Consider the following 26,343-nt stretch of genomic DNA (forward strand, 5'->3'; position numbering starts at 1 on the left):
CCCACGCGGCGCCTGCGCAGTGCGGCGCGCCCGGCTTCCGCCTGCCGCGGCGGTGCCCTTCCCGCTTCCGGGGGGACTCGGCTCCGCGGAGCGCCCGGCCGCGGGCACGGTGGCGGGCACGGCGCTCCAGCGGCGGGGGCTCGGCCCCGGCTCGCCCCAGCGCGCCGCCGGCACGGCGCCAGCCGCAGCTCTGAGGGCGGCGGGGCCGCCGCTGCTGAGGTAAATCCGCTCTCGTTCCCTCCCCCGGCCACGGACCCCTCGCCCGGCCGGTTCCCCTGAGGGACCCTCCGCCGCCGCCGGCCTCCCCTGCGCTTCCCCCGGCCCTGGCGGAGCCCCGGCCCGGCGGGGACGGAGCGCGGTGGCCCGGCCAAGGGCGGGCGGGGAAGGTTAGCGGGGATCGCCCTCGCCGGCGGCCGGTCGGGTGAGGGCCGGGCGCGCCGGCGGCCGCCGTCCCTGCCGGTGCTTGGTGTCAGTTCTTAGCGGCGTGTCTGGGTCCTGGCTGTGCTCCTGCCGCTTTTCGGGTTATTAAAAAAAAAAAATAAATTAACACGCACCCCATCTGTCAGCAGCCATGGGAACGAGTGCATGGAAGTGTCCCCGTGCCCCAGCACGGCTCAGTTGTGGCGTTCAGGTGCCGCCGTGGGAAGCCGAAGGGAGGGAGCAGCAGTTTCCATGTGACACGCCAGGCTGTTCCGTGGCATCCTAGCACTTGATCTTGGGAGTTCTGCTGATTTATGTGGTGCTGGTGTACCCTGTTTCCCGGAGGGAAGCACAGCGCTTACAGGAAGTGGGAGTGCAAGTAGTTCACACTCTGAAAAATGAGAGGGTAGATTCGTACAGCACGGCACGTATGTGATCTGTGCCGTGAAAAAAAGGGTTGGGAAATTGTTGGCGATTTTCTGTACTGCGGATACAGATATATAATGGATGCTGAATTACAGTGATGTAGCTGTTTGCTGAAGACATAATTAGGTTGAAGACACTGTGACTGTTCATATTAACAGGCTTAAATTAGATCTTTTGAAGTGGATGCTCTCTGACTTTGAAAATTTACAGATAAAGTAGAGCTGTACTGATTCATTAGCAGATGAAGCTGATGTGAAATTTTAGCGGTTTTAGATTATAGAGTTAAGTAGCTGAAAGCTCTTTGTGGCTAAAAGAAATTGATAATACTTTTCGTCTCTGAAACTTTCTTGATTTGGCTCCAATGTGGTATATTTTGTATCATACATATCTGGTGGATTTCTTTTTTATCCCTTTTAGGAAAGCATAGATCTTTTGAAGAAAGTGATAGAATTTTGCAGCAGTTGAAAGGCTGAAGTTGAAGAATACGGAGGAAATGTGAGGCTTTATATGTGTCTGTTATGAGGAACTATTGAAACAAAGGCTTTCACATTCTTTTAATTGATACTGAAAATTGCTAGTGCAAGAAATCCAGCTCTGATCTATGATACTACTTTTTGGAACCTGGAAGGAAGAAACACATGTGGATGTGGGTATAACTGACAGAAGAATGTGCTTGCCAGTCTGATATCACAGAGTAATCAGTATACGTGATACCCAAGCTGTCTCCAGTTGAGTTTGAGGTTATAGCATACAGTGATGAGTGCAAAAGCTAGAATTAAAAAATTATACTCTGAAGTAGAATGTGATTCATCCAGTTGCTTTTGGCAAAGGAGTAAAGCTTTCAGTTTCCACATAACAATGCTGATAATGGTTTAAGCATCTAGCTTTCTGGAATCTAATCTGATTCTGAGTTTGTGGCCCTGTTCCAAAAGAGGTAAGATAAAAAGCCTAGCCGTAGATTGTGGGTTTGTCCTTCTCTCAGTTGAAGGTGGTTCTTTAATCCAGAAGTGCTCTGTCCTTGCTATTTTAGCTCAATGAACTCTTCATGTATTGGATAATGTGTATCTTTGCTGGGCACCAAAGGTCTTGTGAAATATATTTTCTTTGACTTCTACATCCACGGGGGGAGAAACTGCTATCTAAAAGATAGCATGCTGAATATCTTGGATATTATTTTCTTGCTTATGGAAAAATGACAGATCTGTCAGATTCATTTGTGATAGCAAAGTTCTTTATTACTTTTTATAAATATGTGTTCTGAATATATGTTGAGGTTTTTTTCTTTCATTTTCCATAACTTGTTTTACCCTGGATTCTCATTTCTGGATTTTGAGGGTGTTTGTAAAGATGTTGCTGGCGTAAAGACATAAATAAGTAGATGACCAGCTCTGCAGTAAGGCATGCATACTTATGCCAAAGTGCTTCTTCTATATACTCTTTTTCTGAGGTTATTTAGAAGAAGCATATTCCCTTTTCAGAGCCGAAAAGAAACAATTGCTGTGTTTTCCTGTGGCCTGGCACTTGCTGTATTATAAGACTGGCGTAAGGAGAATCATTACAATAGCTTGAAAGTTTTCTTTGTTAAATATGTACCACTGAAGAGTGTCCCTTGAATGTTTTGCCGGGTGTTTGCATATAAACAGCATCACAGTTTCCACTGTAAAGTGTCCCTGTCTGGGCAGTAGAGCAGATATTGGTCAGTACAAAGACAGGCTGCAAGACATAAACAGGAAATTCATGAGATAAATATGGTACAAAATATATCAAGTTGGAGCAAAAGGAACAAGGATTTAGAGAGATGATAAGCTATGCCACTGAGGGTGTGGGACAGATTTGGGGATAAGCTGATAACACTTTAGGGTTGTATCATGGGTTGCCATCACAAGCCATTTCAGCTGCTCTTTCCTACGTTGCGTGCACAGTGTTGGGCATACCTCTTTGTAGTTACAGATAGCAGAAGTTGAGTCAGGGCTAAATTGGGTTTGTGGTTGATGGACTGGTTCTTCTTAATACTTGCTACTCTAGCTGTTCTTACATGTGGCTGCTGGGAAAGGTCAGCCGTAAAGCCCTAGCAGAGGGCTCCTTGTGCAGTTGCTGGGGCTGAGCTAAGGGGTTTTCAGTGTGGTTAGTGGTTGATATAGTTACTGGAGTAGTTTGATTTGTTTGCTGTGAGGTTGTTTGCTAGACTAGTCACTGAGAAGAAGTTGAAACAAGCCGCAGTTTACTTATTAAATGGCTTTGCAGTTTGGCTTGGATGTATCTGTAATAGAAAGTAGGTTTTTCACTTAAATTAGGCGTGATTACATCTAGACATTATCTGATGGCCATTTATCTGTCAGCAGTTAATGGTCCAAATTGTCCATGGAGTTGGATGCAGTAGTAGGTGTGCCCACCTGGTTTACTTAAAATTTTGGCAGTTATTAATGTAACACTGTAACTTTTTAATGAGACTACAGTTCTGTTATTTTGATTTGCCACCAAGGCTTTGCTCTCTAGGTAGGATTTAAATCCATCGTATGTAAGCGCTGCAGGATTATTATTCTAGTGTGCAATATCTGTTAGTGGCCTACACCTATTGACTTACCAGGATGCAATCAGCAGTGTTGAAATAAAGACGTTCTCTTTACTGCGTGGTAACTGAAACATGAGGAATCTGAGGAACCGTCCATTGTGTAGCTTGAAGGAAAAAGTAACCAAAAAAAAAAAAAGATTTAGGCTTTGACATCTGATGGATTTTTAGCCTGTATATAAATTATTTCTGTATATCTTTTTATAAAAAGAAAAATCTTATCCCCCCTCAACGCTCAACGTTTTTCCTTTCTTCCTCAAATAATATTCAGGAAAAGGAGTGTGGTTAGCCTTGAGGTGCCCTTTTTGATTTAATTAACGGCACAGGGACGTCATCATACAACGATTATATTGTATCACTTATCTTCCCAATGCCCTTGGTGGCCTTCTTCCAGTAAACTTAGGGAAGGGAGATTTCCTGTTACGGTGGATCTTCTTTAGCCCTATTGGAAAACTAAAACCATCTTAGGCACAGTCATTTTACAAGATCATCTTTCCAGTGATCATGAGTTTATAATGTAATTTATGCAAAAACTTTTTTTATTCCAATACTGTATCTACATTTTGGGCCTATGTTTCATTAACAGTGAAGTGCAGGTCAGATGAGGCATTCTTAACCTGAGAATTCTGAATAACACCTAGGAGTGGAGCTGTGTTAGATGTGGTTTATTGTGTGCAAGCAGATGATATTTTGCATGAAACACTGAATAATTTAGTGTTATCTTCCAATGCTAGATAAAGATTTTTAAAAGGTCAAATTAAGAACGGTTTCTTGGCGTATTAGGGCTTGAAATGTAATGCTTTGCCTTGAAGGTTTGCACTTCAACTATACAGCAAAGACTCAAAGTAAATTTGATTAGGACAGACCTTGAAGCCAATAAATTAATAGTCTAGAGGAAATCTGTGAGCATCTCAGTGGGGATTCTTAGCTCTTCATAAAGTCTAAGTGCTTTTCCAACATTGATCCTCTTCCCCTTGAAGTGGACCAAGGTGGGGGGTAATGGTGTAGGCAGCTGGAGAGGAGAATGACGTACAGGAGTGGGGAGATGGAAGGGGAGGGAGAAATCACATGAGAATGATTACATCTATTATGCTCACAAAAGCTGAACTGTGGCGGCACTTCCACATAAACCAGTAGCTGATGAGGCTATGATAAACACCGACATTTTGCACAGAATTGCATTTAGGATTAGGGAACTGACTAAACAAGTCATGTCCTTGTCCTGTCAATAAATTCTCTGTTAATAATTTCAAGTGATTACTCTGACTTCACTATTTCACCTGCAGAGGCTTAGCATATCTTCTATTGCTTGTCATCTTCAAGTCAGAGAATGGGTGGGTGACATTGCAAATTAATGTGATACACTTGTCTTCTTTTTATGTGTTTCTGCTCAGCTTCCACAAAATGCCATGTCAATGACAACTTAATGATGGTGGATTTCACAATATTGTGAAAACTTGTTTAACAGAAGTATAAAAGCTTATTTATAAAGCAAACCAGAAAACAATCAGTAGCTTCTCGCAGTTGTATGTGCATAATAAGTATTTGCATTGCTTTTTAGGATTGCAGTGGAATATATGAGTTTGTTGAAATATAAGACAAGAGGCTTCTCATTGTCAGGGAAAGTCTGTATTGGTCTAATTCCCCTTGAATCAGCAAAATTTGAAAATGTAAACTGGAGGACTCCATTGGTAACGTTGCATTTGAAATTTTTTTTTCTAACAAGCTTAGTTTCAGAAGCTTTCCTTTACAAGTTGGTGGCTTCATATTTTCTATAGCTGTTAAATGTCAGAATCCTTACATTACTCAAAATATATTAATTTAAATTAACCTTCCAAATGCAAGAGTGAAGCTTATTTTAAATTCTGGAAATGTAAACATCTGAAGAAATAAACCTTGGTACTTCTTCAGACAATTCTAATCGGACAGAAATTGGAAATTCCTACTTCCAGCTTGTTGTTTTATCCTGTACGATATAAAACAAAGCAAGAAAATCTTCACATATCAAGGATTGAATTGCCAGACAGATGTTACAGTTTGCAGTAGGTCTGGGTGAGAGAGTGGCCATGACAGTCAATGTTGCTGCGCAGGGCAGGGGTCCCAACTTAATTTGCCAGAAACCAGTGCAGCAGCGCTTTCTGTGCAGCGTGCATGTGAGCACTAACTTTTCCAGTCAGAAATTCAGGCCCACACCTCTTCTGTTCTCTTCTCCAAATAGAAATGTAACTCAAGCTTTTGTGCTGCAGTCCCGCTTCACATGCCATTGATGTGGTGATTTCCAAATCACGTGGTGATTTCCAAAAGTTAACTGCTAAAATTTTCAAGCTTTGAAATACCTGGTTTTCTAAATAAAATTGTGTCCTCCTCCTTCTCTCATTATGAAAAAGGAAATTTTCTATACATTTAAAATTACTGATGTTTACTTACTTTATGCAGTCTGTGTTGGATTTGAGTATTATGTCCTTGTGGAAAGGAAGGAATGCGATTCAAGATCATGGAACAATCGTGTTGATGAATTAAGCATCGTTAGAATGGCTTATGCTAGCATTTCAGTCCTTATACTGATCTGTATATCATAAGTTGTATGGTAATTATTTGCCTATATGGTGGAATTCTAGCAAGGAGAACTTTCTAAGCATATATTCCCTCTGGTGTACTTGTGGGCCATTTCTTTTTATATATAGATTCTGGAATTTTAAATTAGCCATAGCTTGATCTAATAATTGAGTCAAAACAATTTTTCCTATCTTATCTTACATTTGTAAGATTAGTGGTAGGCATGTATACTTGTTATTAATAACCTGCTATCAAAAACCTTGCCGTAAGCTCTGAAGACGATCAAGTAAGGTTATTATTTTTTGCATAGCGCATCTCTTAGTCATGTAGGAGTGTCAAGCAGAAGAAAGTAGTAATGTGTCTTTGGATGCATTAATCCATAATGTTAAAGACTGGATATCCAACTCGCTTTAAAAAACAATGAACAAGACAGATACAATGTTACTGGAAACACTTGAAAGCTGGAGTTTTTTAGGTTGATAGATTAATCTAAAAGTTTTTTTCCTCTTGGTCAGAAACTTGTTTGCTGTAAAGTACATGCAGCATGTTTCAAAGTACTACTATATATATTATTTGTGCTTAACACTACTTTCCTAATGAAGCAGGAGTGCTTTACTAATCAGTTTGTTGATGATGTTTTTTCAGATTACAGCAGATATGACTATGTGAATAGCCTAGGATAGCCCAAAGGATGGACGTGATGTCAGAATAACATACAAAACATTTGTGAGGTATGTGGGTCTTTTTTCTGTTGTACTAAAAAAATTCTTGGTTGTCTTTAATACAGTTCAACAAAAAAATTACAACAGTTTTATGCAATTTCATTTGTATGCCAAAGGAGTTGCTTGCAGAATTGATCTAAAATTCATATTTGTCGTGACATACACAGATACTGATCGACTTCTTTTTTCATCCAGAATCTTCATGTCTGTTCTTGTTTAATGTACTTGTTGACTTGAGCAGCTGAAAACTTGCCTTGATTGAAAAATAATTCTGTATTTCTTCTCCTGAAGTATTGCACCTTAGCTGGAAGGCATTTCAAATCTGTGTTCTGTAGGAAGCTTCAGAATTGGGAGGTTGCTCTTGATTTGTTGATTCCTCGCAAACACTTCAAAACATCTGTGTGGCAGGAGGTCTTGAAGGGGTAGGATTTCTAAAGAGTTCTTTAGCGGGAAAAAAAATATGGCATTATATTTGAAAAATGTTCCAAATTACTTATGTACTGACTTTTTAAAACAAAAAGATAAAATTGGGGGAAAAATAATACTGAAAAATTGGAAAAAGCTAGTACTTTTGCCATTGTGAATTTGATTGAGTTTACCCTAAATTTGAGTTAACAAAACCAGAATTTGCCAGTGAAAAAATACTTGGACAAAATGCTGACATGTGAATGCACTGTATTGGACTGTTTCTGCAGTACTGCCACTTACCTCTTTAGAATAATTTTGGCTTTTTAGGGCATTTGTTGGGCATCCTCAAGGCTTGGCTGAAAGCTTATTGTACATGCTTTTCTGTGGGTCCTTTTTTTTTTTTTTTTTTGAGTGCTAGACAATAACATTTCTTAAAAGTTTTATGTGCCTATTTTTGCTGAAATAATAGCTGATTTGTCTAGTTATCTTCATGTTCCAGCTGCTGATTATGTAGGCTTTATGAAACTTGCATTTTCTTTCACAAGTCTTGACCAGGAGGGGTGGTTGATGTCCCAATGTGCCATTGAAGTTAATTGGCAAAGATGGTAATTTACACTGTAAACATTTAGAAAGATTAGGATAATTTAAAGTGGCTGAAAAGAGGTCCTTATCTAGGTTAAGTTAAGCTTGAATTGCTTTTAAGGGAGGTGACGTTTATTCCTTTCTAAGGTATGCTTTTGTAGTATGTGACTACCTTCACCCATGGCTTAGTAGCTGCGTTCTGGTAAAAGAGGGGACTTGCATGTGGAAAAAAAAAAACAAACCCAGGAGACCCAACATGTGGGTAAAACCCACAGTGTAACTGCTAGAAATTGTAATATCGCATTGTTAGTGACTAGATCCAAGCACTGGAGCTGTATTTCAGTTTGTTCTGTTTCACAACCAGAGAATGTAGCCCACGCTTAACTCTGTCCTATGAGTATCTCAGCTATTTCGCTGTTGCTCTGGGATCCCTATGCTGCAATCTGCATATACTTGTCTTCATTTCTAGTCTCTTGGATTATTCCTGCCTATTCTAGCCTTAAGGCTTAAGGATCAAAACGATTTACTGGGCAGAATATGTTTCTCTGATTCCTGGTAATAGGACTGAGAGTTTCTTAAAGGCTTTAGAAATTCATAGCTTCATCTGAAAACTATCTCAGTGTGAGTCTCTTTGCCTGGTAATAGTCACTTTGACCATTTTAGACTAACAAAGTGTTCCTAGATTCAGGGTCTCAGGATGTAAATTGAAGAGCCGTAATTTCTACCAGTCATACATAGGCTACCATTAATAAGAGGAAAAAATGGGAGACTTCTGCGTGGCTGTCATCAATCAATACAAATGCTTTCAAGTTTCTCTCACACATGGCCTTTAATAGCATGAATCAATATGATTTTTAGAACACCGTATACTTTTAAAGTACTATGTTATTGTTGATGCATAATGTTTAAGCTTTAATTCGTCTCCTGTTTGTTGATAGCACTTCAGTTCTGCCATTCTATATCTTTGCTTGTTAGAGATGTCTGGAAAATAATTCTGTTTTCATGAAAACTATTAAGGTTTCAAATCTTGTTTTTGTTCCACGTTGGAACAGCAACAAAGCCGTAAAAGAGTTTTCATGAAATTAATTAATGTGTTCTCTGAAAGTCTGATTCATGCAACCCATTGCCATGCTGATTTAATCACTACCATTTGTTTCCCTTAAGTTTGGTCTGATCTGAGACCATTTTGTACGTTATCCAGTACATCTTTGTAACAGGTTTGTGGTTTTTCCAACACAATAGTGCTTTTGTCAACAAATTTAGCTGCTTTCTAACTTGCTTGTGTTTTTTGTTGTGAGCAATGTACTAGAACAGCTTTATTTCCATTCTGTTATTTTCCTTCTGCTGTTCCTGGGTTGCTGGAGCAGTATGAAAAATCAACAGTCTGGCGCCATAATTTGCTGTTTTCTGAGAGCTGAAATTTAGTGAAGACTTTGCCATTTTAGTTTGAGATAAAAGAAAGAAGTTGCATTTTTGACAAGAGAGGAAGAATGGTTTACAGGCACAGCGAGATGGAAATGAAACCCTTCTAAAATCCCTTTGTCAAGCACTGACGTTGCACAACTGTGGTGGGTTGACCCTGGCTGGATGCCAGGTGCCCACCAAAGCCGCTCTGTCACTCCCCTCCTCAGCTGGGCAGGGGAGAGAAAATACAATGAAAGGCCCGTGGGTAGATATGAGGGCAGGGAGAGATCATTCACTGGCTACTGTCACAGGCAAACCAGATTCAACCTGGGGAAATTAGCTTGATTTATTACCAATCAAATCAGACTAGGGTTATTAAAAATAAAAAGTAAATCTTAAAACACCTTCCCCTCACCCCTCCCTTCTTCCCAGGCTCAACTTTACTGCCAGTTTTCTCTACCTCCTCCCCTCCAGCATTGCAGGGGACAGGGAACGGGGCTGTGGTCAGTTCATCACACTCTGTCTCTGCTGCTTCTTCCTCCTCGTGGGGAGGGTGCCTCACATTCTGCCCCTGCTCCAGCGTGGGGTCCCTCCCACGGGAGACAGTCCTCCATGAACTTCTCCAACATGAGTCCTTCCCACGGGCTGCAGTTCTTCAAGAGCAGCCTGCTTCAGCCTGGGTCCTCGTGGGGTCACAAGTCCTACCAGCAAACCTGCCCTAGCCTGGGCTCCTCTCTCCCCGGTCCTGCCAGGAGCCTGCTCCAGCGTGGGCTTCCCACGGAGTCACGGCCTCCTTCAGGCATCCCGCTGCTCTGGTGCGGGGCCATCCGTGGGCTGCAGGTGGGTATCTGCTCCACCATGGACCTCCATGGGCTGGAGGCACAGCCTGCCTCACAGTGGGCTTCACCACGGGCTGCAGGGGAATGTCTGCTCCGGCGCCTGGAGCCCCTCCGGCCTCCTTCTGCACTGGCCTTGGTGTCTGCAGAGCTGTTGCTCTCACATATCCTCACTTCTCTGTCCTGGCTGTAATTGCTGGTGTGCAGGGGAGGGGGTCCCTTCTTAACTACGTTATTCCAGAGGCACTACCACATTTGCTGATGGGCTTGGGCTTGGCCTTGGCCAGAAGCGGGTCCATCTTGGAGTCAGCTGGCATTGGCTCCATCGGACATAGGGGAAGCTTCTAGCAGCTTCTCACAGAAGCCACCCCTATAGTCCCTCTGCTACCAAAACCTTGTTACAAAAACCCAACACAATGATTTAAAAAAAAAGTTACAGGATTATAAAACTCGGTAAATGGCTTACAAAATTGTTGATGAAACTTCATAAATTAGTATTTTTTGATTATAGAAATACTTTGTCTTTATCTAATCATAGAACTCTTCAGGTTTTGATCAAAACGTGAGTAATCTGTGTTGAACTTTGATATGTTTTATCTTGCAGAAATAAAAAGTGAGAGCTGCCTGTATTTCCAGTTTCCTTGTGCATAATAATGGTATCTTTGCTTCCTGCAGGGCAAGGCCAGAAAACCATGCAGTCATCAGGGCACAGATTCCGTGATGTTGAGCACCACCCACTTCTTGCTGAAAATGACAGCTACGATTCCTCTTCCTCAGAGGCCGACATGGCAGAGAGGGTTTGGTTCATCCGAGACGGCTGTGGTATGGTCTGTGCTATAATGACATGGCTTCTGGTTGTCTATGCAGACTTCGTAGTGACTTTTGTCATGTTGCTGCCTTCCAAAGACTTTTGGTACTCTGTGATCAACGGTGTTCTCTTTAACTGCTTGGCAGTACTAGCTTTGTCATCACACCTGAGAACTATGCTAACTGATCCAGTAAGTATGCAATCGTTCCTTGACGTTGGGTTGTTCTCTCATGTAACTCACAATCTGCAGAGAAATTTGAAGTAGTATCAATAAGTCTTTTCCCGCCAGGAAAAGTAGTGTTAGATTCAAAACCCTGAAGGTAAAGAGATGACCTGTACTTTTCCTGTTGTTCTGTTAATGAAACTATAAATAGTTTTGATCTTGAGGAACAGGCAGTATAAAATCAGTTTATAAGTGAGAGGTAGGCTCATGAGAAATACTTTGTTTGTAAAATATCAACCCACATTCTGATGAAGCTAACTAAGCTTTGGTCTTTTCTGTCCTAATTTTTCTTACTTTTTTTCATCATATGTGTTTTCAAAATTCATCCTGTTGTATCATTTGAAATGTACCTTCCATTTATGACATGTGAAGGAACTTTTACAGGTAGACATGCTGAAAAACCTCAGTAATGTATTGGCATAAAGCAAGAACTGCTGTCCTGCATGGTTCATGCATTATTGTGTTTAGGTATTTGGAGTCAGCAGGATGGGAGATTTAAGTTGAACTTACATTGGAATGGTGTATGTGTAAGAGGTCTTGAAAGTACTTATTTTTTAGGACTTCTACTCTTTAATTCAAGAGCTCAAGAGATGAAATTGTTTGTTTTGTACAAAAATCTATTATTCAAGAGTTCAAGAGATGAAATTGTTTGTTTTGTACAAAAATCTATTATTCAAGAGTTCAAGAGATGAAATTGTTTGTTTTGTACAAAAATCTATTACTTTTTTTTTTTTAGGTAATAAATTTGGGGAGAGAGGGGTAAGGGGGAAAAACATCTATTTTCCCCAGGTTTTTGAGACGTAGACGTGTATATAGAAGTTATGGGAGTGTTAAAAAACAGCAGGGTGTTGTAGTTAATTTTCTAGGTCTTTGATTTACTTCTGAGCCCACACCCAGTGATGAAATGTTACAACTTCCACAGACTGTGACAGCTAAGAAAGTTAATGGTTTAAAGATAGATTGCTTAAAAATATCTCCTGGTAAAACTGTGTGTCTTTCTAGAGCTATGTTGTTCTTTATGGATAAAACATGATAGAAATTGAGATGAATCACTACCTTTTTTTCTCCACCCCTTTCCTGCTGACTCCCAGAATGGAAGACATGACTGTGTGATAGAAGCTAAGATTGAGGGAAAAAAGGAATAAATTGCCTCAAAACATATGTGAATTAAATTTACTCTTATAACTACAAAACCGTATTTTTTATTGAAAGGAATTGGTGACTGTCTGGGACTATTAAAATTGTTTTTTAAATAGAGCATATTTTTATCAGCAAAATGCTAAAAGCATGGCCTGAAGTTACCATCCTTAGTGACAGGTGAATAGGTGAATGTGTGATGTGTTTTATAAGCATAAATTTACGTGGAACAAGATAAATTTGTGCTTTAGGGGTTCTCTCTGAGATAACTCACCATGTTTACACCAAAGTATTAACTTCAATGAGAACATTCATATTGCAAAAAGCGCTTCAGCAATACAGCATGAGTGTTTAAGAATCTTTCAGTTTGTACCCCAGAAAAGGCCAGCTGGCTCAAGTTTGAAGCACCACTTAGCCAAAGAGTTCTGGGGCAGAACTTGGGCTGTGTCTCGGGCAATGCAAACCACAAGATTGTTATTCCATGCCATAGGCAACAGAAAGTTTCTGCTGAAGTAGAAAGGGCTTTTGCAATTGAATCTGAAGTGCCTGCTGCTTTCTTAAGTCTGTCCCCAAAACTTTCTTAAGGTATTTATGTGAAGTGATGATGTTGACAGTGGACTTTTTTTGAATGAGAAGTATTTATAGAATGTTGCAGATGATTTAAGTTAACCTGGAGAAGGCTATCCCTGTGTGAAGTACGTGCTGGCCTGGAGGAGCTGGTACAGAAAGGCCATTACACTTTCATTTCACATCCCGGTATATTTTACAGTCACTTTCTGTCACGGATAAGCCATTAGCTCTATAAATAAGCAAGGTGACAGTGGTACTGTCTATTATTTAATTCTTACTAATCCAAAGTTAGATTTGGATCTCTCAAGACTTTAGATTAATATTGTTACTGGAAGATGCAGTCCTGCCTACTGTTCCTGTCTGTTCATCATCTTCCTTAGTGTGTTAAAACAGCTGCTAATGCAGCTTTGTGGCTCAGAGAACTGATCGGTAAAAAATAATTTGTTTTGCTGATGGGTTATTTTTCTTCCGGATCAGTTTCTTCAGCTGTTTACCATGTAGCTGTGCATACTGTCACAGTGGCAGAAGGCAGCAGGGGATGTAGAATAAAGAAGATGGTTAATACTGACAGCGTCCAAACTAAAAGCTTAAGTATAAAGGAAAAAAGGTTGACTGTTGGTTCTCAAAAACTTGTGTACATGGGGCAGGTGGCTAAATCTTGGATTCAGAGAGTTGAAATAACATCTTTCAAGTAGTTGTTGCTGATTTGACTTTTGTGGATGGCTTGGCCTAATAATTGAACATCGTAGCAATTAATGTATGCTGCCGTAAGAAAGCACGTCTCTTAGCAGTGGCTGTTCAGAGTAACTTCTCAGCAAATACTGTACCTGTAGGGCTTGTACCTGCATGTAAAGATGTCTTGCTCTTCATTTTATGTATGCTGGTGACAGTAGATTCTATCAGAATTATGCTAGTACTTGGGCATACATGAATCTTGCTGAATTGAAACTGAATGTGAGGTCAAGCAGAGGTAATTTATTCATTTGGAAAAGATTCTGGTTTGTGGTGGACTAGCTTTGAATAAATTAACTTATTTCAGCAATTATCCTGAGATTACTGGTATTAAGTCTGTAAAGTGTTCTTTTAAATGCTCTTATACCATTTAAGAAGCTTTCTGTTCTTTAATTGGAATTATTTCAGGGGGCTGTACCCAAAGGAAATGCCACTAAAGAATACATGGATAATTTGCAACTGAAACCAGGAGAAGTGATCTACAAATGTCCAAAGTGCTGTAGTATCAAACCTGAACGTGCACACCACTGCAGGTATGCCCTGGTTTTCTTTAAAGCAGTTATGTATATTGAGTCTTGGAATAATGTTCCTGATATTTGTGTGTTAGTTTTTCCCACAAATTCCTTTTGATATCAAATAAACTTTCAAATTCATACATTGCAGAGTATTTTGTAAATATAATGTACTACGGCCAGAAATGAATGTGGATGAGGGGAAAGAAGCAAGAGATTCAAAGAAGCTTTAAAAATAATCATACTGTGGTGTCTGAAATACTTTTTGATCTTTGAATATTTTTTTTCTGTGCATCATTGTAATTAGTGTGCTGTTGGTAATGCAGGGCAAAAGGAAGAATCTCAAGGAGATTTCTGATGGAAGCTGAATTAAGAAATTACTTCTTCAACCTTAAATTAAGAAAATACAGATCAGTTTTAAACTATCACTTTGATTTGTGTTGTCATGTCTTCGTAGTGTGTCATTTAAAGCTGCATGTGAGTTGGCAGATTATTTTCCCAGAGTTGTATACATAATTGGTTAAATGCACTTCTTCTTATTAAAGATTCATTTTAATAAGGACAGAAGGGATGGTAATTTGAACTAAGCATGCTATAGAAGAGATAGTAAATGTATCCATTTTTAATTCTCAATCTTTTGAGTTTTTAGGCACTGTGGATATGCATTTGTAATGTTTATTGTGTGAGAGTTGAAAATAGATATGCCTGCATAATTAAGACTTACATAAATATGTAAATGTTTCTGGTGGCTCTCTAGGTGTGAGGAGTGATGTGTCTTGAATTGTGTGGTATATTACATTTAACTCTCTGAGTTAGTGCCTGTCAAAAGAACAGAGTGAAGTCTTGTCAGGACTCTTGAAATTATTCTGTAGATTTGTGGTTTCTAAATTAAATGTCTCTGTGTATGTCACTTCTCTGTGTGAAAGTTACGGCTGAGAAGCTATTTCCATTATAAATACTCAGCCTTGGCACTGAAATCTTGTTCTGCTCTCAGATGTGAGTGGGTTTTTGTATCTGGAGTGTGAAGGGAAAAGTTTCATGCATAAATAGCGAAGTATAGAATTATCTTCAGTTAGGTTATCTGTGTTGTTGTTTAGCTTTTGCATGGATGCAGATACCGGGCCTGCCTTTGTGTGCAGCGGGTTTGGTTCTGGCTGGGTTTATCAGCTCTGGTAGCGTTACGTGAACATAGCTGTACCGACTGCTTGATGGGCCTGGGGGTGGAAGCAGCACAGCCGCTTTCTCGTGGCCGAATATAAGCTGTTAGTCTCAGGGGATCCAAAACAATTTTGTGCAGTCTGTTCAGGTGTTCATTGTGTTCATGGGATGTGGTAAAGGGACACCTGAGAGCCTCTTCTGAGCGTAGGCTGGATCTTGCTAATTTTTCTCATCTCACATTTAGGCTGGTTCCTACAGAGACTTAGCAGGTATCTTGGTAAAGATATTCCCGTATCTTTGGTCCTGATAGGATTTACTAATTTGGAAGTAGCCCTGCATGAAGACATCTTATGTTGAACTCTGTATCTGAGCAAAAAAGCTGGAGTATTGGAGAGCCTAGAGCCCGTGCAGCTGTGTGGGCAGTGCTTATATGTTAGACCTGGAACTAAAAACTATATAGGTTTCAGGCAAGCCCTGCAGAGTCCCTTGGATACATGTGGGCTGTTATCCTGAGCAGGTGCTGTGTTATGTTGGATGTTCCAGTAGCCTGTGATCCCAGTTTAGGCAATGTTGATCAAAAAAATACTTCTTTGTGGAAGAAGAAGAAAAATAAACTAAGTGGGGACTTCAAATACATTGTTTATAGCAAGAATGTGAGGAACATTTGTTGTTAAAACAGATTAAGAATGGGTAGTGTCTACAGTGAAGGAAACCTGTGATACTTTCAAAGGGTTTGTTTTCACTAGCCACTGGTTTAGGGACCTAGCTTTGCATGTCTTGTGTATTGTTTCACTTTTTATGCCTTGGTAAAAATATGCTGTGAGGTGTTCCACGTAAGAGCAAAGGATGCATTTTGGTGCTTGCACCATGCATAACTGGCTGCACAGAACATCTGCAAGAGAAAGCCAGACTCTGAAAGTGTATATGCTGTCCTTTTGTAAGCCTGCTGTCATGTTTTTCTCGGCAGTTGGATATCTGGTTTAATTGTCTTCGTTTCTGTTACTCATACAATACATACGACTACTAGCTGCTGTTAACTTTTCTTAAGTAAAAAAAAAAGGAATTTTTTGTAATTTCTTGAACATGTGCTACATAGACAGGTAAATGGGCTGGAAACCAGCTACTAGAATCTGATTCTTTGCCATAGATTTAGCACTGCGGAAGTTTACCAAATAGAAAAAACGATTTGTTTGATTATGCTGCCAACTTTTTACTGGCTTACAAACCCATTCCAAGGACACTAAAAGGATGGTCTAGTCCCAAGTAGTCAAAGTGGCAATTTGTTTATAGAAGAGACTTGAAAATGGAAATTGAAGTTGGTTCCTGTTGGGAAATATACTCAAAGCCACAGTGCATGTTTTGAGTGGTAAATTATTAACAGAAGAGACTCTTACAATGCAGTTATGAAAATTGTTGTGCAACACTGCAGCAGTTCTTTTAAGGATGAAAAGTAGCTCCATAATACACATTAGTGATACGAAAAAGAACAAGAAACTTTTTTAACAGCTAAATATCAAGCTTCAGCGAAATACATTAAACTGAGGTTTTACCAACCAGTTAAAATTTTGAGCACAAGGAAGAGGCTTATGCTGAGTGAATGCCGTTTCATTTTCACTGAAGGAGTGCAGCTGTCAATATTTCCAGTTTATTCTGAGTGCCCTCCTGTGTGTGTGGGGAGCTGTTGTTCAGGATCAGTTCACTGAGATGCTTGCATCAGGCTTCCTGTGAATTTCTGTTATCCAGACCAATTTCTCTTAAGCCATTAGCTGTGTCTTTCTGAACGTTGTCTTTGGCATTCACAACTGTAATTGCCCCGGCAGTTGCCCGAGTGCATTCAGCAGCAGTGCCAAGCTGGTGAAGACCTTCCTATGTCCAGCTGCTGGTTCTCGCTACCACATTGCTCCTCCCTCTTGTGTAAGGCCTAAGTGTTCACGCACAGTGAAATGACCCAGGCTGCAGCTAATGGACTGACTTCCCCAAACTCTTGCTGCTTGGACAGGGGAAGGACTAGAATACAAGTGGCAGGGGTAGAAGGAGCAGAACCACTGTTCTAAGCATTGCTCAGGGTTTGTTGGCTGGAAGTGTTCGCCGAGTCGTGGTGTGAGATAAGAAATGAAGGCAGGGTTCCAGACATCTGGTGTCTTGGAGAGCTCTGTGTGGGCTTGTGAGGAATACTGAATGAGCAAAAGTGAGTCCTGCCCACCTCACATCCTCCAGTGTTTGGCTCGATTGAGTCTGGATGTGATTTTACTCAGTACTTCACATTAATATTCTTTTTAGAGTGACAGTATATATTCTGTGTTACATTACAACTGGAGTTAGCTCGCCTTGCCGCCGAGCTTGGAAGATTAATGAGAGGCTGAACTTACAGGCAGCAGGTTATTAAATGAAAATCTTTTGGAGAGCCTTCTGAATGCTTTCCCTTGACTGACACCTGTGTCTTCTGCACTGGAGAACGGTTGCGGTGTTTAGTTATGGTATTGGGATTTTCATGGGTAACTGGGCACTACTTAAAAAGTTATTTGTATCAGAGGATTAATTGTCTTTAATGTCCATATAAAACAAGAGGCAGTGGGTGTGTAGGAACTGGGTTATGATAACTCGGGACAAAGGGAGCTTCAGAGGAGCAGTGAGAGGTCTGGGATTCTTTCATATGAGCTGCACAGGAGTATCTTCTGCCCTTTGCTGAATTGCCTTACAATCATGCGTATGTGATGACTTAAAAATTTCTTTATGCCTGGGAGCATTGATTTCTCACTGACACCCCTCCTTTTCTTCACTCTAGTGACAGTCATCTAGCTTTGCTTTGTGGCTTTTAAGTGCAGCACTCCATACGTAAATAAGCATGTGTTAAAAACAAAGGATTTTGAATAATAGTGCCTTGAATAAAAGTTTTTTAAGCTTATTTGGCTTTATAACTGCTGAAATGAAAATGCTTAATATTTTGGATATTCTGCAGGAAAATCTGGAACACTTTGAGTGTGTGGCTATCTTAAGTACAAAGCTAGGAAAATAAAATATCAGCATTACTTAAGCTATTCGTTTATGGAAGAACTTCAACGCATGTTGCAACTGTTCTGTTTGTATTGTAGAACTGTTCATGTTGGCTGCAGATGGACTTGAGTATAAGAGAAATGAGCCCTCTGGTGCTGTATGGCCTAGCAGATGTAAGATGGAGTTATTGACATTTCTGGAAATAACCTTGACTCAAAACTGGGGAGAAGCTAAGCAGTTAGTTGCAGAACTAGCAAAACCCACTGATGTTTAAGTATTTATTAACAAGTAGACAAAGAATGTGTGCTGCTTACAGTTTCCATATTTTTGTTTTATGTTGAGGAAGTGAGGCGTGATACTGTAAGTTGTTTTTCAGTTGAGGTTTTGATTGCCTATGTTTAGAATTGTATGGCCAGTTGAAACCTCTGGAGTGACAATTTCTGTCTTGAAGATGTGGGGTTTTTTTCCAATTCTCAAACTAACAACTTGAAAGTCTCTAAATGAACCAATTACTTTGTCTAAAAAAATCTTGTCCAGAAGGGAAGGTTTTTTTAATGCTGATTCTAAAAAGAGCTGAAGCTTTGCTCATTGAGTGCCACAAATGTCTAAAACAAGTTACTGGATTCACATGATTCTGTGTTTGGATATGCAGTGATTCTCGTATTACTACTGTTTTTTCTCCAGTGAAGAGTATCTTAAGTACACAGTGAGTTTTGTAACAACCAAAACCTGAATTTTACGTGAGCAAATAGTTCCTTTAAAGAATTGCAAATAAAATCACTGTTTACAGTTTGTCAAGAAAGATTTCAGCACATCGTCTCATGACTACTGGATGCCCTTGTCCCTGCATTAAAATGCAAAGTATTGTTTCTCAACAGAGGTCTCTTTTCCTTTCCTTCAGTATTTGCAAACGATGTATTCGAAAGATGGATCACCACTGCCCATGGGTGAATAATTGTGTGGGGGAGAAAAATCAGAGATTTTTTGTTCTGTTTACGGTAAGTGAAAATCAACAGCAGCTTGATTTTGGTCTGAATCTACCTTGATTATAACACTTTTGATTGTGCTTAGTAGTGAGTAATGGCTTAGGGGCACAATTGTTCTGTATTGGGGTTTTATTTTTCTTCCTTCTGTGTATGATATTCTCTAAGCAGGAAGATATTTTTGCTCATACTCAATTTTAATGTTGTAAAGTGCTGTTATTTTAAACTACCTTAATTCTGCTGTGTTTTATGTAGTAACAATTGGTGAAATGATACTGTGATTTAGGGAGCTAATCCTTAAACTTTCACTGTTGCCCATGTTTTTAGATTGAAGCTTAATTAGAATTTGTTTTTACATTGTTGTATTGAATTAAAAATTGAAATAGGAAAGTATATTCGCTGTGCAGTGGTGAAGACTGGCTGAAAGGAATGTCTGATTTACTACCTGGCAGCAGTCAAAAGTAAGCACTCTCTCTTATTTCCAGATGTATATAGCCCTAATTTCAGCTCATGCGCTCATACTGTGTGGGTTTCAGTTTTTCTCCTGTGTCCGAGGGCAGTGGACTGGTAAGCAAATACTTAACTTTCACTGTCATAATCTAGCAGATAATAGGGGAAAGTCATAGCATTCCACCTATTTTAGTCCCGTGAGTGAAATATTACAGGACTTCCATCTTTCTAAAGTGAGGTCCTGAAAATATCTCATACCTGTTTACCCGCCTTTTTTATTTAGTTATTTTAAAAAATATCTATCTTTCTTTAATTTAGTCATTTACTGTAGGAGCTGTGGGTGTCAAGGGCATTCTCACTCCCTTTCCACACAGCAAAAATTTATTACCTCTGTAATAGAAAGGAAACAGATAGCTGGTCCTCCACCACCTCAGCAGTATATTATCTGAAGCTGACAGCTGGGCTTTGTGTGTTCCGCGACAATTCTGTGAACAACAGCTGAAACTTAAACAAATTTCTCCCTCATTCTGTTACTGGAGTCAACTGTGGGGCTCCTGTAGAAAAGAAATGTCCTAAACTGTCCCAGTTGTTTGTTGAGGCCCCTGCCTTGCATTTCTTAATGTTCCATTGTGCCAGAGCTCATTCTGATCTTGTGCTTTTGACAGAAGATGGTTGATCACGTGTTCTTCCTGGTACCTGAAGCAACAGGGGAATCTGTGTGATTGTTTTTTGCTGAATATTCTGCTAAATGGATGGAATTTTAGCCATTTTTTTTTACTTGAAACATTCTACTTCCTGTATACTGTCTAATTTCTTGTTTAACTATAATTGAGTTAGTCGGTTGATCAGAGGATCTCCAGAGATGTGACTGTAAGTGTAAGTCAGAACCTGATTACATTGTATGGTACATTAAAAAAAAATAGTAAAGCTATCCCAGCAAAATGGAACATCTGGATTAACTAGTGAGTCGGAGCTGACAGTGTTGATGGTTTTTTACAGCTTTTGTCATGCGTGAAATGTCAGGCTGATCTCATCTTTATATATGTGCAGTTCCGAGTACTTAAATAGTCTCATGTGCAAACATTTATTTGATATTCTTGAAATACTGAGGCAGGATTGCAGTAATGCAGTTACCATGTACTTCATAGGAAGCCAAAAGTGTTACCTCCATAAAATTTTTTATTTCCTTGGGCAGCCAATAAAGCTGCTGCAGTGCTAGAAATCAGAAGTTTGTTTTAATTGTGAAATGCTGTTTCAGGAGGCAGATATTTAGCTTTTATGGCTGTTTGTTGTAGAGGGGATGTCTCAGTATGAACAGGCTCTATAATTTATGAAAAAAAATATTTATAACTACATATAATGTTTCTACAGAATGCAGTGACTTCTCCCCACCTGTAACTGTGATCCTGATGATCTTCTTGTGCCTTGAGGGTTTTCTGTTTCTCACTTTCACTGCAGTCATGTTTGGCACCCAAATCCACTCAATATGCAATGATGAAACGGTAAAGACCTCTACTTATGTATGCTATAACAATTATTCTCGGAAGATGTGGTTAGATATTGTTTTGTTTGCATGAGGGGAAGCTCTTATTTGGGAGAGAACCCCAGATCTGAAATAGCTCATAATTTTTGTTTTCTACAATTGTAAGGATTGAAATGCTTTCTTGGGGTTTGCTTTCTAACAGAAGTTATTGCATTATTTGCTTTTCTGACATATATTTTATAATTAGGTTTTCAGTTACAAAGATTGCAGTTTCTGACTTCAGTTCAGACTTGCCGTCACAAACTCCTATGTGTCAGGAGAAATGTCTGCTTTGGTCTGGTTTAGATTGAAACTAGCGATCTTGTATCAACCCATCACACTTTCCTCTACTTTGATACACTTTGAGTATAACCATAGTTTGGACCTTTGGCTCCCTTGGCCTTAGATCTGCAGTATTAAGCCTTAGGGAGGATGTTTTGTGATGGATAATTGACTGGAAACATAGGGAACTGGAACCTTGTGGCTGTTTAGAATTTTTCTTATGTGAGGCTGTTTGAAAATGTACTTCTGTACTGAAAAATAACTGTGAAATGTGGAAGATAATTGATAAATATCGAGCCTTCGTTAATGGGAAGTACAAAAAATGGTCATCAAAATAAAGCATTTGGGAGAGTAAGCCTGGCTTCAGTAGTTGCAGTACAGGAGCCTTCTTAGAAACCTTGTCTGGATTCATTAACTGAGTAGACAGTTTGTGGTGTAGGTATATTGCATGCAGGTCCTTTACTGTAACGTCAGCTTTTCTGGTCAGTTTGCCCTTTAGTTTGAGGAGGGAAGAGGTAGAGGTAGAGCAGCCTTCCTGTATACATTTTGTGTTCTAAGTCTTCTGCCCTGTACCCATTAAAAGAATGCAAAATAGGCATCAGTTTTGATAACTGCTATTAGATGTTACTAAACTTCACACTTAACAGTGCATTGCTGCATGTCTGCTTATATACAGGAGATTGAAAGACTGAAGAGTGAAAAGCCAACATGGGAGCGGCGACTACGTTGGGAAGGAATGAAATCTGTTTTTGGGGGTCAGCCTTCACTCTTGTGGATCAGTCCTTTTGCAGGATTTCAAATCAGGCGACTTCTACTGAGAGCAAAGAAAGGAGGAGCTGAATTTTCTGTTTGAGTCTAATTATGCTGGAACTTACAAGAATACTATATAATATTTATTTGGGGCCAGAGAAGGCTGTCTACATATAATCTGTGACCAGGTGAAACTGATATCAGACATTTGCTTGTAGCAAGCAGAGTTTTCTACGTTTATCGTCACAGACATCTCATTGACTTTCAGAGCCGCGAACTGGATCTGTAATGGTCTTAACAGCAAGATAACGAAGGAAAAGCACGTGGTCACACTAAAGAAGCCAAATGTTGTCATGCTACTGTAATTTATTTTCTGAGATTAATTATCCATTTTTGTTAAGCCCTTTTCATTTGATAAATGTTTGGGGTATTACCTGTGTGTTTTTATAAGAAGTATATACTTGGGTGCAGTTGTCAATCATAAGGAGGAGCATTATGGTGAAAGTTGATCTCAAATGAGACCTAGCCTTCTAAATCCACTTTTCAGGGAATAGTGGTTTGTTGAGTTATAATTTATATTTCAGCTTGTCCTAATAAACAGAGCTGTACTCTTGTGTCCCACTTCAGGCACACATTCCTCATATGCAAGTGATTCAAAGGACTGGTGCACATAACAGCATAACACATCAGAGGCACTGTTACACCCCTGCCAAGTGTCTTCCCAGGCTCACAGAAGCATGTCTTGTGTTTGGCAGTATTAATCTCATATGGCATTTAGGTAAGTTCTAAATCTTCGGTAAACAACACTTTTAACGACCGGCTGTGGGCTAGATTCTGCCCTCAGATATGCATCTCCAATTCTTAATGCATTGATTCTAGAGGAACTTAAGTGTAGATGTTTAAGGATCGTATCTAGTCCTCTGCAGGGATGAGTGGGACCAGTGACTTTATCCTCTTGTGTGAGATTAAAATGAATGTACTGCAGATTGGAGTTAATTAACAGAAAACAGTTGTCTTTGTAAGGTCTTTCTCTGCCCCTTTTGTATTTTACAGACTTTTCATAGGAGAGCTGTTAATAATCCCTTGAACAAAGACATCAGAAATGAGGGATGTTGCCTCTTTATAAGTACAACTGATCTTAAATGTAGAAAGATCTGCCATAGAAGAAAGTAGTTCTGGTTGGAAAACTGTTAAATTCAAAATAATTCCAAGAAATGAGAGCAATATAGATCTAGAACTGCTTTATTGTGGGCCTGACAAACAACAGTAGTGCTAAGAAATGTTTATAAATCTGCAAGTAATGAACTACAAGCTGCAAGTAATGAAATTCAGCTAAAAGTGGATTCTTTAAAAATTACTTAGACTATATTTTGTATTATTGCTAATCTGTTCTATAAATTACTGACAATATAAAAGATAAAGCAGGAGCCTTGATGCATAGTTTGAAATCGTGCCTAGAAAGTAAATAGCTCCCTGTTCTGGGACTTGCCTTAAAATTGTCCTGTTCTTGCTTTTGCTTTGCCAGTAGCACTCATGATCTGTCCCACCTCAAGCAGTTCAACATGCTGAAAAATCTTGCATTATAAAGTTTACATACAGAAGCTATACTTTCTTTTTTCAGTGATCTGCTTCTCCATTTGTTTGTAACTGTTTGTGGCATCTCGATTCCAGTTTCATCAGGTTTTGTACCATTGGATGGGTGAAATTATTAAGGGATCCATTTATTATCTATGGCCCTGCGAACAAAACCGTGCAATACTATGTAATATGTTCACTTTGCTTGGGGGGGATGATGTGTATGTAATACTGGAGAATTTCTAGGTGGACACATCCAATGAAATTGCAGTCAAATCCAGAAAACTAAGTCTCATGTAACTGAGGGGAAAGTTGGAAGTTCCACAGGAATCTTTGCATATTCAGTTGCACATCTTAAAGATTGGGGGAAAAATGTGTCTGGCTTTGTCATGAGGCTCTTAATGTGTATATTGTTTAATAAAATATCCTGACGAAAATCAGAAAATATCACTTCAAGCGGTTGAAACCAGTGACTTAGCAAGTGTGTGCGTGTGTGAAATCAGGTTTACTCGGCTTTTCAAACCCTTGTTACGTTGTAATTTTTTTAATGTAAAAGAAAAAATAAAGTAATGAATTGAAGTCTTAGTTGATTAACTTCTGCTCTGTATGTCACTTTTTTTGCACATGTATGTGCATATTCACATATATTTAGATTGCAGCAACTTCAGGGTAATGGTTGCTTTTAATTTTTACATCCTTTGGCTTGTAATTTATATATGTGTATCAAGTAACAGCTGATATTGCTCCAAAGTGAAGATGCTACTCTGCTTATTAAGGGTTTTAAGCTATGCTAACTGCTTAGCCCTTGGGCATTTCCTTTTCTGCATCCTCTGCTGTAACTGCTTATCTTATTAGGACCTATTTGTCTAAGTTGAGTGAGAAAACACAGGGTGAACACTTGCTATTTGAAAATTCTTAACCAAGTATCTCAGGCTTCACACTTGCAAGGTGTTTGTGTAAAATACACATTTGGACTTCCTAGTTTCGCTGCGCAAATGTTGACTTTTTTCCACTATTTCTGTAGTTTCAGTTGCAAAGAAAGGAGGAGCCGAGTTTTCTGTTTGAGTCTAATTATGCTGGAACTTAAAGAATACTATATAATATTTATTTGGGCCCAGAGAAGGCTGTCTACATATAATCTGTGACCAGGTTGAAACTGATATCGGACAGTTATGCAGCCTAGAAAGCAGCGGTTTGGGTAGATGTTAACAGAGCAACTGGAAACAAAGTTTAGAAAGGCAGTAAAGGATGGAGATTGGAAGCAATTAATTTCCTGTTCGCAATAATTCTAAAAAATACTGTGGTACCTTTCCTGGGTATAATATCACACTTCCCATACACTGTTGTTTCCATGGAGAAAATAGCTCCAAACGTGAACTTTGTGCCACTGCTTCTTGTATATTTAAGCAGGTTAATGATTTGATTATATTTATGTGCCACAACAGTTAGGCTGTGCTGTGTTTACATATATTTTAAGGAAGAGCTTGTTTACTCTCCAAATGGAACAGATGTCTCTGCAGATGGATCCTGCTAATTTATCTCCTTTTTATTTTCTTGTTTAATTTCTAGTCGTAACGTCAGGTTGTTTCATGAACTCTTTCTGAAGTCTTAGACTGCAGTAGTGGCAAGTGAGAATACATTTACAGACTTTTTTACAGCTATCCTATGCTGAAGTGTTGTGTTTCTGTGATTGTTCTCACTTCTTTCTATTGGCTCTGTGTCAATATGTGAATGTATTCAATGCTATTGGAGAAAGAAAGTGGCATAATAGGTTTTGAAATACAGAAATTGGACTATAAAATGATTCTTGACTCTGTTAATAACACTAAAATGAAATGCACCAGCATTACAGTTCTGTATTTATATTTTTTAAGTGTTATTCCTCTGAACAGAGTAACAGTTCAATTCATACAGTGTTCTTTGTGGTTGAATATGGATTGGTGCTTCTTGACTGGTAAGTTCGTTACATTTTTAATATCATTTTTCTTGTGCTCTGAATTTCTTCATGGAGAAAATACTGTAATTCAGTTTTTGCAGTATTGCCTGACTGTGTTGCAGTGGCATATATGCTACTGAAATGCACATTGCTCTTGGTGCACCCAAATAGAGTTCTGGAAAATAGCCAGCATGCATCAAAGCAATCACAGTCTTAGTTTCTTAATAAGTGATAATTGGCACCTCCGGAATATTTCTGCAATTTCTTATAATATTGCAGTGCAGGATAAAGTTAATATAAGACCTAGGTTCAGTGTTAATAAATCCAAATGTTATAATTGGTAAGGAAATCGATAATTTACGGACTTTACTGTCAGAGATGCATGATTCGTATTCTGACAAAGCAGTGCTGGCATCTTGCCAGGCAACTAAAATATTTTTAGGTTATGGTTTTGAACCTCTTCAGTAAACAAAATCATTATTCTAGTAAAGCAGAAATCTAATAAAATAGACAATTTCATAACATTCCATAACAATATGTTTCCATAACAATATGAGGTTTGACATAGGGAAGCCAGAAAGATATTTTTGTTATGATTCTGTTCTGCCCCTTAATACAGGCCCCCTGTGAGACAGTAAATTATTCTTGCTGTTAACCTTCACCGGACTAGCTGAACACCGGAGGCTGAATCTGAAATCTACTTGTTCCTGGACATTTTTATTGTCTTCTATCAGGTAATATCTTAGATTAATTACATTGGTCTCAAAGCTGGGCTTTGTAGCCCTAGG

General features: G+C 39.3%; 1 protein-coding gene across 2 annotated transcripts; it reads left to right on the plus strand.

Annotated features, from left to right (window-relative positions):
• The first annotated feature begins 71 nt into the window (after window positions 1-71).
• ZDHHC7 (zinc finger DHHC-type palmitoyltransferase 7) lies at window positions 72-24,213 on the plus strand. Of its 2 annotated transcripts, none has more exons than XM_040615359.1 (8): window positions 72-219; window positions 6,617-6,702; window positions 10,599-10,921; window positions 13,790-13,926; window positions 18,959-19,055; window positions 19,526-19,607; window positions 20,862-20,992; window positions 21,971-24,213. In XM_040615359.1, the coding sequence occupies exons 3-8, from the start codon at window positions 10,616-10,618 to the stop codon at window positions 22,145-22,147; spliced, it is 930 nt and encodes a 309-aa protein (XP_040471293.1). In that variant the 5' UTR covers window positions 72-219; window positions 6,617-6,702; window positions 10,599-10,615; the 3' UTR covers window positions 22,148-24,213. The 2 variants fall into 2 exon arrangements, with proteins under 2 accessions (XP_040471293.1, XP_040471294.1); XM_040615360.1 differs by having other exon boundaries at window positions 74-219; window positions 13,802-13,926.
• The last annotated feature ends 2,130 nt before the right edge of the window (window positions 24,214-26,343 follow it).

This window comes from Falco naumanni, chromosome 15, assembly GCF_017639655.2.
Source record: "Falco naumanni isolate bFalNau1 chromosome 15, bFalNau1.pat, whole genome shotgun sequence".
In the NCBI taxonomy this organism is placed as follows: Eukaryota; Metazoa; Chordata; class Aves; order Falconiformes; family Falconidae; genus Falco; species Falco naumanni.

Excerpts from the sequence above, each read along its gene's own strand:
- ZDHHC7 (XM_040615359.1), top strand. The coding sequence starts at position 10,616 with ATGCAGTCATCAGGGCACAGATTCCGTGATGTTGAGCACCACCCACTT. Across the intron at positions 19,608-20,861 it reads TGTCCGAGGGCAGTGGACTG|AATGCAGTGACTTCTCCCCA; the intron begins GTAAGCAAATAC and ends ATGTTTCTACAG. Across the intron at positions 20,993-21,970 it reads CAATATGCAATGATGAAACG|GAGATTGAAAGACTGAAGAG; the intron begins GTAAAGACCTCT and ends GCTTATATACAG.